This window comes from Xiphophorus hellerii, chromosome 11 (genome assembly GCF_003331165.1).
Source record: "Xiphophorus hellerii strain 12219 chromosome 11, Xiphophorus_hellerii-4.1, whole genome shotgun sequence".
Classification (NCBI taxonomy): Eukaryota; Metazoa; Chordata; class Actinopteri; order Cyprinodontiformes; family Poeciliidae; genus Xiphophorus; species Xiphophorus hellerii.
Genome location: NC_045682.1, coordinates 639,113 through 658,444, shown reverse-complemented (window position 1 = coordinate 658,444; position 19,332 = coordinate 639,113). Strand labels below are relative to the sequence as shown.

At 38.7% G+C, this 19,332-nt stretch overlaps 1 protein-coding gene across 11 annotated transcripts in view; it reads left to right on the top strand.

The window, feature by feature from the left end:
* tiprl (TIP41, TOR signaling pathway regulator-like (S. cerevisiae)) overlaps window positions 1-19,332 on the top strand; it is a 58,695-nt gene that overhangs the window by 21,119 nt on the left and 18,244 nt on the right. For 10 of the 11 annotated variants that reach the window (XR_004340946.1, XM_032575894.1, XM_032575891.1 and 7 more), the window contains 2 exons: window positions 12,226-12,321; window positions 13,626-13,688. Coding sequence is in view for 10 of the 11 variants with exons in the window: in XM_032575894.1 (XP_032431785.1) it covers window positions 12,226-12,321; window positions 13,626-13,688 (159 nt within the window). In the remaining variant the exon portion in view is untranslated. Of the gene's footprint in view, window positions 1-12,225; window positions 12,322-13,625; window positions 13,689-16,974; window positions 17,908-19,332 lie in introns of those variants that run through there. The other variant, XM_032575895.1, reaches the window with a different exon arrangement.

The following is a 19,332-nucleotide window of genomic DNA, read 5'->3' as shown; positions in this document are numbered from 1 at the left end:
CAATTTTAAATGCATAGTTTGAATCAGTAAATATTGAGGCAGACTTACCAGCTGCCAGTTTACATGCCTCTGTTAGTGCCTCAAGCTCAGCAGTCTGAGCAGAAAAGTGTTTTGGTAAGGAGCCAGAAACTAGCGTTTCATGCAAAGAGCAAACAGCAAAGCCAACACGGTTAGTACCAGTAATAGGATCACGTAATGCAGAGCCATCAACAAACAGCACTAAGTCAGGGTTAGTTAGAGGTGTGTCACATAAATCAGGTCTGGGTGTGCAAACTTGTTCCAAGACTGCCTCACAATGATGAGGTTCACCATCATCAGGAGTCGGCAAAAGAGTTGCTGGATTCAGAACGGTGCAATGTTTCACAGTGACATTCGGCATATCCAGAAGAACAGTTGTATACCTTAGCAGATAGATGAGAAGTTTTCTGCTCCAAAAGTATGATAGAAACAGAGTGTGGAACCAGTAAGGTGAGGTTGGTATGACCCACAATGTCACGTGATGCAAGAACAGCTTTTTCTGCAGCAGCCACAGCACGTAAACAACCAATTAGCCCTTCAGCAACAGGATCTAGCTTAGCTGAAAAATATGCAACAGGTCTCAATTTTCCTCCGTGTGATTGCAGCAGGACGGATGTCATGCAGCCCTTTTTTTCATCCACTGTTTGAACAAACGGTTTGTTTGGATCAGGAATGCCAAGTGTAGGAGCAGTCTGTAGTGCCAGCTTTAGCTGAGTAAAAGCAGCTTCAGCCTCTGGAGTCCATTGGACAGTGTCTGAAGCCTGAAGACCACTACTGAGAGCTCTCAAGGGACTCTCCAGAATTGAGTAATTCAGAATGAAGTTTCTGCAGTAAGATGTAATACCCAGAAAAGACAGAAGCTGTTTCTTTGTGACAGGCCTGGGTATGTTTTGAACAGCAGAAACACGATTAGGTGAAAGGGAACGACCCATTTTTGAAACAACATGACCTAAAAAGGTTACTTCTTCTTTGACAAACTGAAGTTTAGAAAGACTGGCTTTGTGACCCCCAGCATGAAGATGCTTTAGCAAGGCAACTGTGACCTTTTCACATTGCTCTTTAGTTGGACTGCATAACAGAAGATCATCAACATACTGAATAAGAGCAGAACCAGGTGAAAGTTGGAGCGAATCCAAGCTAGCCTTCAGAGCAGCATTATAGATAATGGGGCTGTCACAAAAGCCTTGACACAACCGGGTAAAAGTCCATAATTTTCCTTCAAATTCAAAAGCACACCAGAACTGACTTTTCGGGTTCACAGGGACAAAGAAAAATGCATTTGAAAGGTCAATCACCGAAAAGAACTGTGCATTTGAGGGAATCTGAGAGAAGATCGTATGAGGATTTGGCATTATTGTTGCATGTGGTAAAACTGATTTATTTACTAGTTTTAAATCTGGCACAAATCTCCATTCCTGACGTTCCCCAGGGATCTTTGCCTTTTTTACTGGAAATATTGGTGAGCGAACTGGAGAATCATTACAGGGAACAATGATGCCGGCGTTTAGTAAAGCTTCAAAAACAGGTTTTATGCCCTCAACAGCTTCAGGTTTTAGGGGATACTGTTTTTGACATGGACGGAAGTCAGATTTTGGGGTAATAATAACTGGTTCACAACCTTTAATTAGACCGACATCATATTTGCTTTTAGCCCAAAAATCATCAGGAACTTTAGATAGCGCTTGTGGTAGTGAAAACAGATCTGTGTGAGATAAAAAGCATGCTTCAAAATTTGGTTCTGTGGTAGGAATCATTTCCACAGTTTTTTTTTACAGTGCACTGTACAATGAAAAACTTTTTTGAAGGCTGACATGCGCTCAGAAAACATCACATTTGGGTCAGTAGGTGAAAGAATCCAATCAGTCTCATTTTTACACGCACGAATAAATGACCCTACATCATTCCACTCCAAATTTTGCGATTTTGCCAAAGGAATGTGTGGGTAGGAATTAGGAACACAAAAAAACTGCCTCTGCTCAGCTGAGAGAGAGACAGCTAGCTTGTGTGATCCAAAACAAAGCAGATGTTGACAGTTTCTCAGAAGGAGCTCGGAACCATCGCTTCTCATAATCACAATCAGCTCCCAATGAAACATTTGAAATGCAGCTTAATTCATCGTGCTGTTTAAAATCAGAAAAGGAGAAATTAAAGTTTTCACTTTTGCAAGAAGTTGTTGTGAAAGAGATGAATTTGGAAGCTTCCATTCATATAAGAGCAGACGAGTCAAATTGCACAGCTGTGTGAGTCCAATCAGAATGTGATGCAACTTTTACACCCTCCGGTGTTGAGACAAGATCAATCCCTAAAAGGCACATCAGATCTCGCCCAATAAGATTTACAGGGCACAAATCTGACAACAAAAATGAATGTTTGAAAGAGAATCCTTGAGGAGTTTTACATGAAATAGGGGTAGTAATTCTCTCCTTTACTACTTGACCTGAGGCAGACACTGAATAAACATAGTTACCACTAAGTTTTGGTGGAATATCAAATTCTTTTTTCCTCACAATTGAAGATGTTGCTCTGGAGTCAACCATAAGGGACACTTTTTTCCCTGAAATAGTCAAATCAAAAGTAGGGAAGGCCTTGTATGCGTCAGATGCAAAATGAGCATAAGTCTGTGTTTTCAAGCCATATTTCACCTCCAAGTCAGAAATTGCATTTAGAATTTTGTCAAGTGTGTCACTGTCAGCAAGCAGCTCTTCTTTGCCAGAAACAGGAAAAACAGGAGACTCGTTCAAACTCTCACAATCAGCAAGCAGCTCTTCATTGCAAGGAGCAAGATCATTTACATTCACACAATTTGTTTGTACGGGTGTGTGTGTGTGTGTGTGTGCGCGTTACGTTACCCTCGGTTGAGTGCACCCCCTGAGCCGCTCCGTCCTCGCACGCCCCCTCTAGTCAATCTGCCATGTTCCTGTAATTCCTGGGACAGTGTCTCTGCAATTGTGACAAACATCAGCATCTCTGTTGTGAGGGGTGTAGCCTCGTCCTCGTCCTCGCCGCCCACGGCTTCGTCCCCTGGATTGTCCTCGTCCTCTAGGTTGGCCTCTTCCTCTCCTTGATTGATCATAGTACATTGTAACAGCAGCCAAATGAAGTTCTTTTTCCACCTTGTCTTTTTGCTCCCTGGTGCGGTTGTCCACTTGCTGCTGTGCATGTCTGGCATAATGTCTGATATCTTCTAAACGAGGTTGCTCAGCCCAACCCACATAGCTCTGTTTCAGTTCCTTTGAGATGTCTGGAAGCAATCCTTTAATTATGGGGTCACAGGTAATACTTTCCCAAGGGCCAGGTGGAGCTTGATTGTTGAAGGTGTCTGGCCTGGCATGGCCTCCGTATGTTGCAACGGTGTCCATAAGGCGATGAATGAAGTCATCAGTTGTCTCATCCGGTCATTGTTTGGATGTATAGATGGAGGTCATGTTTATTCGGACAGGAAATGTAGTCTTTATGGCATCTATAAGTCCAGTGAGCATTGTTTTATAATTGTCATTGTCTGTGTTATCCCAGTCAATGTTCTTTAATCGGTCCTCAGGTTTTGGCAAAGAGGAGTGAATTTTTGCTAAATCAGTGGGTTTAAATTTTCTAGCCAGAAGTCTCTGCAGTTCTGCTCCAGTAGGCCGAAATTCACGGCAGAATTCACCGAGCTGATCAGCAAACACAGTTCCAGAATGAAGGGGATCAGTTAAATTTTTCCCAGCGTCCTCAATGTCCTGGGTAGTCCAAGATCGGAAGACAAGATCTGGTCCATCGGCTCCCATAACTTCAACCATGGGTCCATTTAACTCAGGATCCACACTTAGCTTCGAAGATTGTCCTTTGTTCTTGTCTCTGGATCTGAGATTACGTCGGGTAGGTAGGAGATCATCCTCTCTTTTATCTTTTTTTCCACGTCTTATGTGGAAAACTTGTATTGGACGTGCCATCTCTTCATCCTCTTCATCACTGAACAGTTCTTCATCCTCAGGCACAAGAATGTCTGTCTCCTCCTTAAAAGGAGCAGCTGCTGCTGCTGCCGCTGCAGCCATTGTTGTTGTTGATATAGGCCGTGCTGAAGGTTGAGGGACCCCAGCAGTTGGTGCAGGTACCGCTTGTCGTGGTAGTGGAATCGGGTAGGCGTCGAGGTCCGGCTCCAACACAGAGAGAGCACTCAAGTCCGGGCACAGATGTGTGGGGAGAGAAGAAGAAGAATTGTAAGGTAGGGGTTTAACTCCCTTTGTTTTAGAAGCAGTCACAGAAGCTGAAACATTTTCAGATTTAATCATAGAAATAGAAGCATTGTCATGTCGCCCCGCTATTTTCCCAGAATCATCCTCACATCCAGCCATTTGTTTAGCATTTTTCCGTTTTTCCCTACAGTCTTGTTCTTTCATCCAGCATTCCAAACTCTCTTTATGTTTTTCAAGATCAACAAGACTCCTAGTCTCTATCTGTTTTTTGTCTCTTAAAGTACGTTCTCTATTTTCTATTTCTCTGTACTTTTTTCAAAACAGAGAGTTTCAATGAACCACCCGCAGGGAAAACACCACATTTTATCCATTCATGCACTCCATACACACTTTTTTTCTCCATATTTTGTTATCATATAGTCAAACAATTCACCCTGAGGAGGAGATTGCGTTCTGGAACCACGTAGACCCATTCTTCTTGAATTGGGTGGGATATCCTCTTTAGACTGCAAACGTCTTCGCAGAATCCAACAAATCAGCTTTGTGGTAGCACTGCCTCTTACTCCTTTAAGAGGGGCCTTTATTTCCGATAAAGGTCTTTAGGATTCTCTAAAGGTTTAGTTCCCCTAATTTAGAAAACCAAAACTTAAGAAAATACCTGCCTTATTCACCGATAAGGTCTTCCACTAAGACCCTCAGCCTAGAAACCCGTGGTTCCCTTTTTTTCTTCCGTTTGAGACTGTAACTCAAACAATTCCGGAGGGACTCTTTCCCATCCGTTGTTTTCTCTTTTTTTAATTGTTTTTATTTTATTTTATATATTTTTTATGTATTTTATTTTATTTTTATTTTCCCCGTGGGATTTTAACCCAACATTTCCTCTTAACACCGTCAATCTCTATTCCCCAGGGTGAAAGATTTATCGGATCCTTAACTATTTTAGATTTAATAATTTGGAATTTGCAAAATTAATTTGTTAGCCTGAGTGAGTATCCCACCTGATAACAGTGGTTTTGGTTCGTTTATCCCAGCGCTGGAGCCGTGGAGCCGACCAACAGCTCTCGTCTCTTAAATCGAGGTTTGAGGCTGGAATTTAGTCCAGGTTGGCCAAACTCTGTTCGTCGACGTCCTCGGATGTCCAGTCGAGGGATCCGGGTCACGGTACCAAACTGTCGTGGGAAAAAAAACTATTTCCAAGCACTGTTCAGGTGAAATCACTCAATCCGGTTTATTCATATATTGTGCACAACTCAGAGAGCTCGCAGGACAGTCAATAATGAAGCAAGTCTGAAACGGAAAGCTCTGCCAGGCAGAGACAACACATGAGTTTTGTACAAAGGGATAAGGGATCCAAAGCATGGGAATCAGACTGGTTCCCATGCAGCTGGGGAAAAACAACGTCCAACCTTGTGCATGTAACCCAAACAGCTTTAACTTGGTGGGAATATACAGAACTTAGAATAAACATATAGCAATACAACTAGCAGGTGTGACCTAATTGTAATTTTTCCACATCACAAAACAAGCTCTAAACTGCTTGTATGAAGACCAATTAAAAAAAAACCCCTAAATTTATTAAACAGGATTATTATGAAAATGGACCCAAATCAAAGAAACTTCTTGCCTGGAGAATACGTAAACAACAAATTGATAGATTTATACAGAAAATTAAAAATCTAATAGATAAAACGACATACCACTCTCTAAGAGACATTAAAAAATCTTTTGAATTATACTACACTCAATTATACACATAGCCTCATGTAGTAGACCCGTCCTCAGGGAGAGCATTTCTTGCCTCACTGGATTTACCATCGATAGGAACAGATCAAAATAATAGGTTAACACAACAGGTAACTGAGGAGGAGGTTAATAAAGCAATTTCAAAAATGAAAGGGAATAAGATGGCTGGTGAGGACGGCTACCCGGCGGAGTGGTACAGACACTTCCGAAAATTATTTACTCCTCTGCTTAAGGATTGCTTTAATCATGTACTTTCTGGAGGGGAAACACCACCATCTTGGAGAAGAGCAGTGATCTCAGTGAGGCCAGGTAAAGATAAAACAGAATGTGGTTCATACAGACCAATATCAGTTTTAAACATTGATTACAGGATATTTGCAACAATACTGGCTAAAAGGCTGGAATTTATAATCCCAGAAATTAGAGACACAGATAAAACCAGTTTTGTTCACAACAAGCAAACCCATGACAACGCAAGACGGGCTCTTCACCTCATAGACCAAATGAAAAACACAGAATCGATAGCTCTCAGTTTAGATGCAGAAAAGGCGTTTGACTCAGTGTGTTGGAACTATCTTTATTTGGCTTTGGAAAGATTTGGCTTTAATAATCAAATTATAGGTTGCTTTTGGTCTCTGTATGAGTCACCCTCTGCCAGGATTAAGATTAATGGGGATTCATCAGATAAAATACAACTAGGAAGGGGCTGTCGCCAAGGCTGCCCCCTCAGCCATTGTTTGCGCTTTTTATTGAGCCTCTAGCGCAGGCCACAAGGACATTATGGGTGTAACCATTAAAGGCACAATGCATAAGATATGCCTCTATGCTGATGATGTACTCGTAACGCTAACTAACCCGGAAGTCAACCTACCTAATCTTCTTTACTCAAGACATTTGGCACTTATTCAGGGTATAAATCAAATCTACAGAAAACACAAGTTCTTTCATTTAACTACCAACTGTCACTAAAAATTCAGAAAATGTCCAGGTTCAACTGGCACAATAAATCTTTAAAATATCTAGGAGTTAAAATTCCTGTAGAGTTATCCAACCTTTTTGAGTGCAATTACATCCCACTGACAGTAGAGATTAGGGCGGATCTACAACGTTGGTCTTTATTACCCTTGATTCTACATAATCGAATAGATATAATAAAAATCAACCTTTTACCAAGGCTTCTGTATCTTTTTCAGGTTCTGCCTATAAAGGTACCTGACAAACAATTCCGCGATTGGGACAGAATAATCTCAAATTTTATCTGGGCTAAAAAAAGACCAAGAAAAAAATTCCAAACACTACAGCTGTCAAAAGAAAGAGGTGGATGGGCTTTACCACACCTAGAGGACTTTTACAGAGGAGCGCAGATGAGAGTGTTAGTTGGTTGGTGTGACCCAACATATGACACTAAATGGAAAGAGATAGACCTTTCTTATAGAGATATACCTCTACAATCCTGGCTCGGAGATCATTGTCTTATTAAAAAACATATAGATTCTGACCTAATACCCCTATGGATAAAAGTACCATTGGACGTATGGCATAAAATATTAAAGCAAGTACAAAGTGAAAGAAGTGCTCGAATTCTAAGGTGGCCTGCTTATGATAGAGATTTTCTCCCTGCAAGAATGGATAAGAGATTTACACAGTGGTCACAAAAAGGTATAACAAGTTACTGGAAGATTACAAAGAATAGTGAATTAAAAAGTTTTAAACAACTTCAAGATAACTATAACATGGAAAAATGTGACTTTTTTTTAGATACCTCCAGCTAAGACACTACTACAATAAAAGTATAAAATTTTTGGAGGAGGACGAGACAGGTATACTTAAAATCCTATTAGATTCGAGCAACAGAAGACCTCTCAAAAAAACAATATCCAAACTATACTCCGGTTTACTCCTGTTACGGAGAGAAAATGTAATACAACATACTGTATATTAAGGTTAAATGGGAAAAAGAGGCCACAATAACAATAACTGACCATGTTTAGTTAAATATATGCAATTCTGTGATTCACACGTCAAGTTCTGGCCTGTGGAAGGAATTTTCCTGGAAATGTATGGTGCGTTTTTTTGTTACATCTAACATTAAAAGTAAATATTGTAACGATACTGAAAAGGCAAAATGTTGGAGGAATTGTGGAAATGTGTCTGCAGGACATTTTCATGTCTTCTGGGAATGTATTAAGATTGCATCCTATTGGTCAGAAGTGATAAAAGAAATCAATACTAAAATGGACTTAAATTTACGCTGTGATTTTCCTGTGGTTTTCCTGGGTAATTTACCCCAGGAACTGAAGAAGTCTGATAGATATCTCTTACTAATATTATTAGCAGGTGCAAAGAAGGCTATAACTCGCAGGTGGCTTGATGTGGAATCACCGTCATGTTTGGACTGGAAGGACATAATTGAGGAAATCCACGCAATGGAGAGACTGACTTTTTCATTAAGACTTGCCACTTAGAAATACAATAAATACTGGAAGAAATGGATCACTCATCATAGCTTGACACCAACCTTATAATTAATGTAATTACCTATTTTCATATTTTTTTTATTTTTGTTGATTATTACTCAACTGCTTCTGTCACACTAGGTGCTCTGTAATTTTTGTTAGAGGGGGGTCTAACTGTTCAATGTATGTATGTGTATCTATAAAACTGCTAAAATAACAAAAATAAAGTTAAAAAAAAAAAGAATTGTGGTCATACCTTGGAATGTGGGGAGTCCGGTAATAAAATCTATGGCGATGTGGAACCAAGGATGTTGGGGTGGAGCAGATCTGCAGGTGGTCGAAGAGAAGGTTTATTACGAGCACAGACTTGAGAGGCAAAGACAAACTCCTTAATGTCTTTATGTAAGGACAGTCACCAGAAGCGACAAGAGATAAGTGGAATGGTTCTGCTAATACCTGGGTGGGCAGAAAACTTTGTGGAATTTAACCAGTAAATAAGACGAGAACGGGCGGAGGTGGGAACATAAGTCCTATTGGAAGGACTGTTACCTGGGTCAGGTTCATTCTGTAAGGCTTGATTTACAATGTCCTTTATCTCCCATGTGACCGCACCAACTGTACAGCTGGGGGGTAAAATGAAAGCCGGGGTCTCTTCAGCACAGTCGAGAGGGTTTGGTGTTCTTAGAACCTAGTCTAAATGAAATGGAAATTAAACTTAGAGAAAAACATGATCTGCTTCCTTGGTCCAAGTGAAAGTGATCTTGGTAGAGGTTAGTGCAGTTAACGGTGCGGAGGTTTGGCTGTAATTTCTGATAAAGCGTTTATAAAAATTGGAGAATCCTAGAAATCTTTGCAATTGTTTACGTGACTTTGGAACTGGTCACTCCATGACCGCCTTTATCCTTCCTGGATCCAGTCGAACCTGCCCGCTCTCAAGAATGTAGCCAAGAAAGGAGAGGAGGAGGAGATTGTTTTATGAAATGTGCATTTCTCGGCCTTAACAAAGAGACGGTTCTCTAAAAGGCTTTGGAGAATGAGACGGATGTGTCTGCGGTGGTTCTCAATGTTCCGGGAGTAAATCAGGATGTCATCCAAATAGATGAAAACAAAAATGTTCAAAAATTCACTGAGGACATCACTGATGAGGACCTGGAAGACTGAAGTAGAATTAGAGAGATTAAATGGCGTAACAAGATATTCGAAATGTCCAATAGGCATTTTGAAAGCCATTTTCCATTCATCTTCTTTGCAGATGCAGATGAGATGGTAAGCATTGCGGAGATTTAGCTTAGAAAAGATTGTGGCTTCTTGTACGGGTTCAAAAGCAGATGAAATAAGTGGAAGTGGATATTTGCTGTTTTTTTTTTACAGAAATGTGGTTTAATCCCCTGTAGTCGATGAGAGGTCAGAGGGAGCCATCCTTCTTATCCACAAAGAAAAACCCTACCCCTTGTGGTGACGACGAGTGTCTTTTGATACCTGCTGCTAGGGATTCACTGATGTACTTCTCCATGGCTTGACACTCCAGTTTGGAAATGTAGACACAGCTGGTTGGCAAAGGGGCTCCGGGTAGAAGCCCCTTTACCAACCATCGCAACCTCATCACCCCTAGTATCGTATGGACGATTACATGGTAGGGATAGTGCTTTGTGTTTACTGAATACCTGCTGGATGTCGTGATATTCCCCAGGGATTAGAGTTTAGATCGATGAACTCAGAATCTTCTGCAGCTACAGGACAAGGAGTCAGAGCAACACCGGACTGTAGACAGGAAGACAGACAATTAGTGGACCAAGACGCTAAACAATTATTGGACCAGTTGATGTGTGGATTATGGTGTTGAAGCCAGCTAAAACCTAATGCAACAGTGGACTGGAATGTAGAAAAAACAAAAACAGAAATAGTCTCCTGGTGATTACCTGACACAGTAAGTTGGAGTGGCTTGGGTTCATAGTTATCTTAGGCAGAGCTTCACCATTTAAAGCGGACACATTGAAAGGGGAAGTCTGGCTGTTTCAATCTTGCTCAATAAATGATTTATCAATAAGATTTTGTTTGCAGCCTGAGTCAATAAGTACTGAGAGAGGAACAGAATAATTATTGAAATGTAGGATGGCTGGAAGCAAAACACGGGATGAGGCTGTGATACTCCTTTAGTCCGTCAGTCAGAAAAACTAACGGAAAACTGTTAATGCGAACAGGACAGGATGCGATGTAATGACCAGACTTGCAGATATGCTTCCTGAACAGGTACTGAAGTGGTTTTAACCGTGACCCTGTCATTTCTCTGACCTCTTCTCTCTCTGAAACTGTTATCTAGGCAAGTAGCAAGTGTTATCAACTCATTTAAAGTCTGAGGCTCGTCAAAAGGAGCCAATTTGTCTTTAATAGACTCATTCAATGCGTGAAGAAAACGCACTTTTAAGTGTGCAATTGTTCCAGTCCGACGCTGGATGGATATCAAACGTTTAGTCAGAATAGGTTAAACAAAAGGGGAGGTGGTGTTGCACTCTCTGTTAGGTCTGGATTGAGATGTACGGGTATTGCTAAAATGAGATTTACATATCAGTGGTTAAAGAGTTACTTGAGTAATAGATTGCAATATGCACAAATTAATAACACAAGGTCACAAATTGAAATTGTAAAATGTGGTCTTCCTCAAGGCTCAGTTCTAGGACCTAAATTATTTATACTTTATTTAAATTATATTTTTGCAGTATCCAGTATTTTGAAGTTTATAATGTTTGCTGATGATACAAATTTCTTTTTCTCTGGAAAAAAATATGGATGAAATAATAAAAAGTAGAAGAAGAGCTAGCTGAGTTGAAAACATAGTTTGATTAGAGTAAGTTATCAAGGAAAAATTAATGATCATCTCACAACTCATGGCATTTTCTGGTGATCAGACCTATAATAATGTAAAGTTATGCATAAATGGAGTTGAAATTGATTACTAGGGGGAACCGTATCTGATGGGCAAACGCAGATTGACGTAACACCTGTAAGGACACCCAAAATAAAAGAGATTTTAGAATTGTCATGGGGAAATGATTGGGGCGCACTGAAGTAAAAGGCCCTTGTGACCGCCACTTTCCCCAGAGAATTTATTTGTATTCGGAGCTCTGAATTCATGGGTAGAACTTATCTTTTGAGCTACGCTAACCCAATCAATGAAGCCATCCACCAGGTCATTTTACGTCGCTCTATGATTCCTTCTGCTGATTTAAGTTTCCAGTAGAACTTACCAAAGGGTTCTAAAAACTGGCTAAATTACCTTGGTGTCACTGTTCTTCATTTGCCAGCAAACTGGTTTGACCTGAATTTGACAAAGGAAGATTAGCGAGACCAGACCCAGCAATGCAAGCCATTAGCCTGGGCGTTCATTTCACCTCAGTTATGCCGTAGACAGATTGCATCAATGCCATGCCATAGAAGAAGGCCCTATAGAGGATTTAGTAGGCAGAAATAAACATGCTTACCAGAACCCTGACATTTTTGTTGAAAATATTCTGTTTTTACTTTATGTAAAAGTCTACCTGTGGTTTGAGGTTTTGTTTTTTATAAGCCATAACCAACAAATTTACAAGAGATGCTTAAAATATTTCACTGTACACACACTCAGTGACAAAAATACATAGAACATTTTCATAATAATCAAATTTCTTGAAATGTAAAATAATATACAAAATGTAGAAAACAGTTAAGGGGCTTGACGTATTGTAGTTCTGATAGAAAGCTAAAATTTTACAGTAGGTTTCAAATGCATATTGCTTCAGTTGGACATTTACTGAAGTTTAATAAATGTGCAACATCCTTCCTTTTTTTTCTATACACAGAGAGTGATGCCATCCAGTTTCTTCTTATTGCAGCGTTTCTTCCTGCGTGTGGACGGAGTCTTGATTAGAATAAATGATACTCGTGTTTATTATGAGGTAAGTTGATGTACCAACCCAAATAAAGTGCTTACTGACAGAATGTAATATCGTGTAGTGCTTATTATGTCCTGATATGTTTATGTTCCTTAGCTATTTTCAGGTATCAGCTTTATTAACAACGTACTCTCAATAAGATCATTTTGTGTTCCTGGTTAGAATGGTCAGAAGAAAATGTGACTGACCGTAGCAAAGCCATAAACAAGCCTCCTCAGAGGTCTTTTGAGTTATTTACAGATTCTGAAAGTGTTAATTCAGAGTTTTTTAATTATGTCGAACTGGAAATTCAACCAAATTACCAATATTGAATAAACAGGTTCGAATCCTGCATGGGTTCCGTCAATTTTGCATTGGCACTTTGAGCCTGGGTCCCTCCCAGCTCCCTTGGATCCCGAGAACTGTGATTCCATTTGGGCTGGTCAGACGAGGCTGGTTTGAAGTCAGGCGTTTATTGGTTAATTTTCTGCAGAGGTGGGTACAGAGATGAGTCATCTGCCAGATTGCTTAGTTGGAGGTTGCATTAGACTGTCTGACATTTTGACAGTCTAAACAATATGCACTGGGTTTTTTTTCACAATGCCTGGAATATGTTACTGTAGGTCAACATGCTAGTGCTAGGCTAGATGCTAACAATAGTATTTCAGCTAGCTTTACCTTTTTAGCTCATTTTACCTCATAAACTGCAGTGCCCTTACAGTTTAGCTAGTAAGCACTGTTCTGCACTAATTTCTAATACTCTTTGGGTGGGATTCTTGCGTTGATTAAAAGTTTTTACTCCTCTTCAGCAGTTTTATCTTTATGCAAATGACAATTTGCATGATTTTGCTTTATTCTGCTGCTTTTGCCTACTTCCTGCATATCTGCAACACTTCTGAAGTTGGCTCTAAATGCTTCTGTAATTTTCACCAAAATCGTTCAGCTTTCAGCATTCACACTGCATTTTCACAGGAAATGCAAATTGTTCTAGTTATTATTTTTATTTCTAGGACTATTTCCATCTAAAACATGTCTTTGAAGAAACTTGTATATCTTGAGTTGCAACATTTCATTCTTCTTCTGAATTGATTGTATTTTGTCTGTATCTGTATTTTTTAATTGAATTCTCCCTATACCCTGGAGGCCCACTGTAACTCATTGTAGGATATTGCATTAGAACCAACTGTGGAATAGCAAGGGAATCACCTTAATGCAACCCATAAACAGTAATTGGAATTTTGTCATATTTGCAGTAAAGTCAATATACTGAATGTACATGTATATTGGAAATATTAAGTGAAAATAAATTTTTACTGTTTAAATTTCAGGATGGAAAAGATTACATGCTGCGAGAGTTCAGTACCAGAGAAAATACAATAACAGAACTTAAGGTGGGTACTTCCATCATATTGTGATATGTATATATAGGAAATAACTGTGACAATAGAGCATGAGCAGACCCTTACAAACTGTTATATGCCAAACATCAGGGGTGCCCAACCTTCTTTGACCTACTTTTGAAGTTCACATCACAAACATACAAATATATTTATGCAAACACATGCACAACAAACAAACCCAGTTATGAGATTTTAAAAAATGGAAACACTTTACTTAAGCTATTTTAAAATAAATGTATATGTCAGTGGGATTTCTCACACTGGGAAAAAGAAGCCAGGTTCTCACAGGCTGGGAAGTATGAAGTATTTGCAAGGTATATAGGCAGCTCACAAGGTCAAAGGTCATATCATTCAATGTGTATCTGTACTTGTACTTGATGATTTTCATGTGAGAAAAAGTAGACTCGCTTAATCCAAAAAGACCTGTCAAGTTCAAGGCTTGTCTTCTGACTTTGGGAGGCTTTACCTGTGATAGTAGGCTTCAGAACTTCCATACCAGGTGCTGCTCGTGATTGTATTTCTGTCCAGGTGAAAAGTGAGACTGACTTTAACACAGTGTCATCCATATCAGTATGTGCTCTAAAAGGAAAATATAGTTGAAACCAGAAGCTTACATACATTACATAAAAAGACACATATGCATTCTTCTACACAGTCTGATGTTAAATCAAAATAAGCTTTTCCTGTCTAAAGTCATTGAAGATGACAATTTTTTTCTATTTGCTGGATGTCAGAATAATGTTCTGCTTGCATGTGAGGGAAGTTCCTAAGGTCTCTGCGTAGCACCCATGTTGAAAGTAGTTTCAGTCTGCTTTTAGCATGTTAACTGGGCTGACCATGTGTGTTCCAAAATGACTGCACTCTTTTAATAGCAGCCACAAGCTCACTTATTTTCTGAAAATCATTGATAAATACATCTTTTGCAACTTTGTCTGCCTTTGAAAGGCTTTTTATGCTTGGCAAAAATGTGACTGATCTGATAATTATGCTCTTGCACTTGCTTTTGGGTTTACTCCACAGCTAGCTGCTTTTTTTTTAAGCTCCATTACTGTCTAGGCTCATAGAGCTATTAGCATGAAAATCTGCTAATAATGGATTGTCTTAAAATGCCTCTCCACATTACCCTTTTTAAACTTGAGTGTGAAGAAACTAATCAGTATTCATTCACTAACATGAAATGGGCAAGACTAATAATAGATGCAAATCTCTGAAACTTGCCCAATAAAAAATAGACATTGCTTTTGGGTTGTGGTTCAACTGAATCATTAAAGAAAACATAGTAATGACACAAACCTAGACAAAAATGATGGTACCTGTAACCTAATATTGCAACCTTTTGAGGCAATCACTACAATCAAATGATTTCCGTAAATGTCGATGGGACTTCTGTCCACAGGTATTTTGACCTACTTTTTGTCTCAGATTTTAAGGGTACTTTCTCCAGTTGGTATGTTTCAGCTAGAAGGTCAGTTCAGAATTGTCCACTGTTTTGCTTTTAGTCATTTTTGTGTGTTTTGAGCTGAATAGGTGTTCTAGATTGTGTTTTGGGTCATTATTCTATTGGAAGACACATGACTTGTAACTGAGACCAAGCTTTCTGACACATTTTTTCTTCATAATGCTTTGATATTCTGAGATTTCATTGTACCCTACACAAATTCCCTGTTTTACAAGCAGCTAAGCAGCCCCAGAACACAACTGATCCTTCCCCATGTTTCACAGTAGGGACAAGTTTTTTTTTAGTTTGCTTAATTTTTGTGTCTATAGACATACAACTGATGTGCCTTACCGAAAAGCTCCAGTTTTACACTAAAATTGTGGTTTCCATTTTCATCTCATCTGTCCAAATGACAATCTTCCAGAAGCTCTGTGGCTTATATGCATTGTGTCTTATTTTTTTGTGCTTTGCTTTCCTTCTTGGTCATCTCCCACAAAATCCACTTGGGCTCAAACAATGATGGATGGTGCAATCTGACACTGATATACATTGACCTTGGAATTGCCCATTAAATTCTGTGGAAGTTGCTTTAAGCACTTTGGTTACCATTTATATTGTCCTTCTCTTCAATTTGTCATCAGTTTTCCTCTTTAGCCACAGCCAGGGAAGTTGGCTACAGTCCTGTGGTCCTTAAACTTCTGAATAATATGTACAGCTGTAGTCACATTATATATTATTTGGAGTGATGTTGTCTTTACCTTTAACATGCTTGTCTATAATTTTCTTTCTAATCTTCTGGGACAACTCTCTCTTTCGCTACCTTTGGTCTATTTTCAGTGTGGTACACACAATGTAGCCAAACAGTACCATCTACTTGTCACTCTTTTATTACACAAACTGACTACAAGCTTGAAGACACCTGTAATGCTACTAAGAGGACACATCTCAGTTTAACATGTCTCTAAGGTCAAATTATTTTCAATCTTTTCCAGAGGTACCACAATTTTTCTCCAGGCAAAAGTCTACTAAAATGCAGCATGAATGTTCTGACTTTGAAAACTATCAGATACATATCTGATTTGGTAACACATGGAAGTAGAACAAATCTGATTTTGTAGGAGTGAAAAGATCTGAATTTGTCTCTTCAGGCTGCCTTGAAAAATCTAACTTTTTAAAGGCAGATATGAAAAATTACAGAAAAGATATGGCTCACATAAGAGCAAAAATCTGGTTTGAGTCGTATTTGCCTCTCTACCTTAAGAGTTACAGGACAATAGTTTTCAAGGATTGGACTTGGGCACCCCTGTCTTTGAGAGTTCTGCTGGTGTACTGATTTTCCTCGCTTTATGTCAAACTGGTCAGAGGGCTGCCTTCTTGTTTGAACTGTAGAGCCATTTTGCTAGGGCGAAATTAAAATTGCAGAGGTGCCTGGGCACCTCCCCAAACTACCAGGAGATTGGAAATATTATCCACTATATCTGATGTACACCACAAAACTGTAAAATTACATTTCTCAGTTTATGTAAATATATGCTGTTTCACCTAATCTTCTTATTTGTAATTCATAATTAAACCTGACCAGTTATATAACTAGATTATATAACTGGAAAGTAACACATTCTGTCCATTTAATTTAAAAGAAAAGGGGTGACACTTAATGAGCAGACTTGTTCAAAGTTATCAAGATTATTTACATCTGATTAATTTCTTGATAGTGAAATTCTTGTATAGAATTATGTCATTTTTCCTAATTCTTTTTAAGTGAATCATAACTTTTTAATGACATTTTAAGAGTTTGTATTGTATTGTGCATTTACTTGATATTTTTCTATTGAACAGAATATTCCTGCAGCATTCTACACAGATCCCAATGAGATAGCTCAGCATCTAACCCTGAGAGTAACAAAGTGTGAGAAACTGGAACTTCCTGTGATGCATCGTGAACCTTCTGTCAGTGAAGCTATTTAGTAACTGTTACACTGTGACAGCTACACTAATTTGTTCTGGTTATGTCAAATCTATACTGAGCAATATAAAAACTTTTGATCATCAATCCAAATATTTGTACAGCAACAGATTAATAAAGAAACGTAACTGCAGAATTACTTTAAAATGACAAAATATCCCTTGTCTTGTTTGAAATTAAATGTGCATTTAAATCTGTTAAATTCAACATAAATGAACACTGTAAATTGTGGAGTCAGAATCTATTTGTGAAACTATTGTTTGTTGTGTATTGTATAGAAGCTCATTTCTGCCAATCTGGTGGACAAAAATAACTTTTATCTCATAATTCTGACATGGTCATATTAAAGTTACTATCTCATTATTATGGCTTAGCTTTCACATAACACTGTGCATGTGCATCATCATGAGTCTTTTCCAGCCTTATTTCTAACTAATGTCTGGAGGCTTAATTTGACATTATGGGATTCTTTGAAAACTTGCAAGATTTCAACATTTGTAAAACTACTCAGTGTTACTCAGTTGTATTAGCAAGACCCATTTCTGTCTACCAAGCCGAACTTGTCTCACCCGTCTCCTCAGTATGCCAGTGGCCCATTATGAGATAGCTAAGTCATAATTAATAGATAATATCTCATAGTGAAATGCCACATCATAATTATTAGACAGTATCTCATTAGGATAACTAAGTCATAATAATAAGAAACTACATCATAATTATGAAATAAAACTTTTTTTCCCCGTCAAAGTGACAGAAAAGTGCTTCCACAGTATTGAGATGATACAAATAAATTGTTTTAGTGCATGTGTGTTTGTTTGGTGTGTGCTGAAATCTTGATTTCTGTTATGAAGCCTAAATCACTATAAGTTTATTCAGCACAAAGAAACTGAAAAGGTCAGCTCTCTGTCTGATATGGAAAGATACTCTAACCTGGAGGCAGAACTTGTCCTTCAGATTATTTGGATGCAGCTGCTTGAGTTCACAGCAAGCAGAAGGGGCAAAGAGGCAGTTGCCTAGCACTGGTCGAGGTTGTACAAGTGGGCGAGTCTTGGACCAAGGAGCTTCCCACAACAAGTGTGTCAGGAGATGGAGGAAAATATTACAAGAAGAGGTACGAACAAAGTCCACATATGACTGCAACAGAGTGGAGCTCCTTCCTGGATAGAAACTCTATTTTTGGTTATATTAAAATTTTCTATGTAATCTCCCATTTTAACCATGCGTATCTGCTCATACAAAAACTTAGAACACAGATGGAAAAAGGAGCTTTTGAAGATTGTGGTTGCTGGAATAGAAATTCAGATCTTTGGAGTTGTAGCTGTAACTGCTTTTTCTTTGTAATCACTTTTTTTCTTTTTAAACTCAAACTTGCATCTGGGAGTGTTGTTTTATTAAGTGCCCTTCAACTTACAGTGCCTTGCAAAAGTACTCATACCCATTGAGAGTTTCCATATTTTATCACATTACAACCATAAACAAGCATATTTAATTTGAATTTTGTGTGAAAAACAAAATGTTTGTTTTTCAATTGTGAAGTACAAAGAGGACGTCTCGTGAAGCACACTCCATACCATTAGGCGGCGGTAATGCTTTCTTAACGCTTTTCCCCAACAACCAATAAAAAAAAAAACGAAGAACAACAGCAGCAGCAGCAGCAACAACATGGAGCAGACAGTTGACAAGCTTGAGAGTATGGTACTGTGTAAAATAGTTTCATTCTTTTCTTTAGTCTTTTCTGAGTTTCCACTTTCTTTGGGGGTTTCAACAAGCATTTCTTTCTCATTTAGATAAACTATTATTAAAAAACCTTACCTTATGGGGCGGAAGTTGCAGAACGCGGGAAATCTTTGAAAATGTGAACTTTTTGATCTATATCGTTTTGGATTTGATGATGCATAAACCCACCAAACGGGACGATAACTCAGGTAAATGATTATGATGGTATGGACTTTGACGACAGGACTCTGGTAGGCAGAGGTAAGGCGAAAGCTTTAAAAGACGACAGAGAGCATGGTTTTAAAAGCAGTAAGAGAAGCCTTAGGAGTGTAGTTCAGATGATGAAAACAGAAGAAAAGTGATAAAGGACGAATTTAAGGTCATACTTAAAGTCAGGAAAGAAGATGAGAACATGAATCAAAGCCTTATAACGGTGTGCAGAGAACTACAAAAAGAAACTAGGTGGAGAGAAATTTGCGAAGATTCTAAGTAATAGGATTTGATCAAATATAACA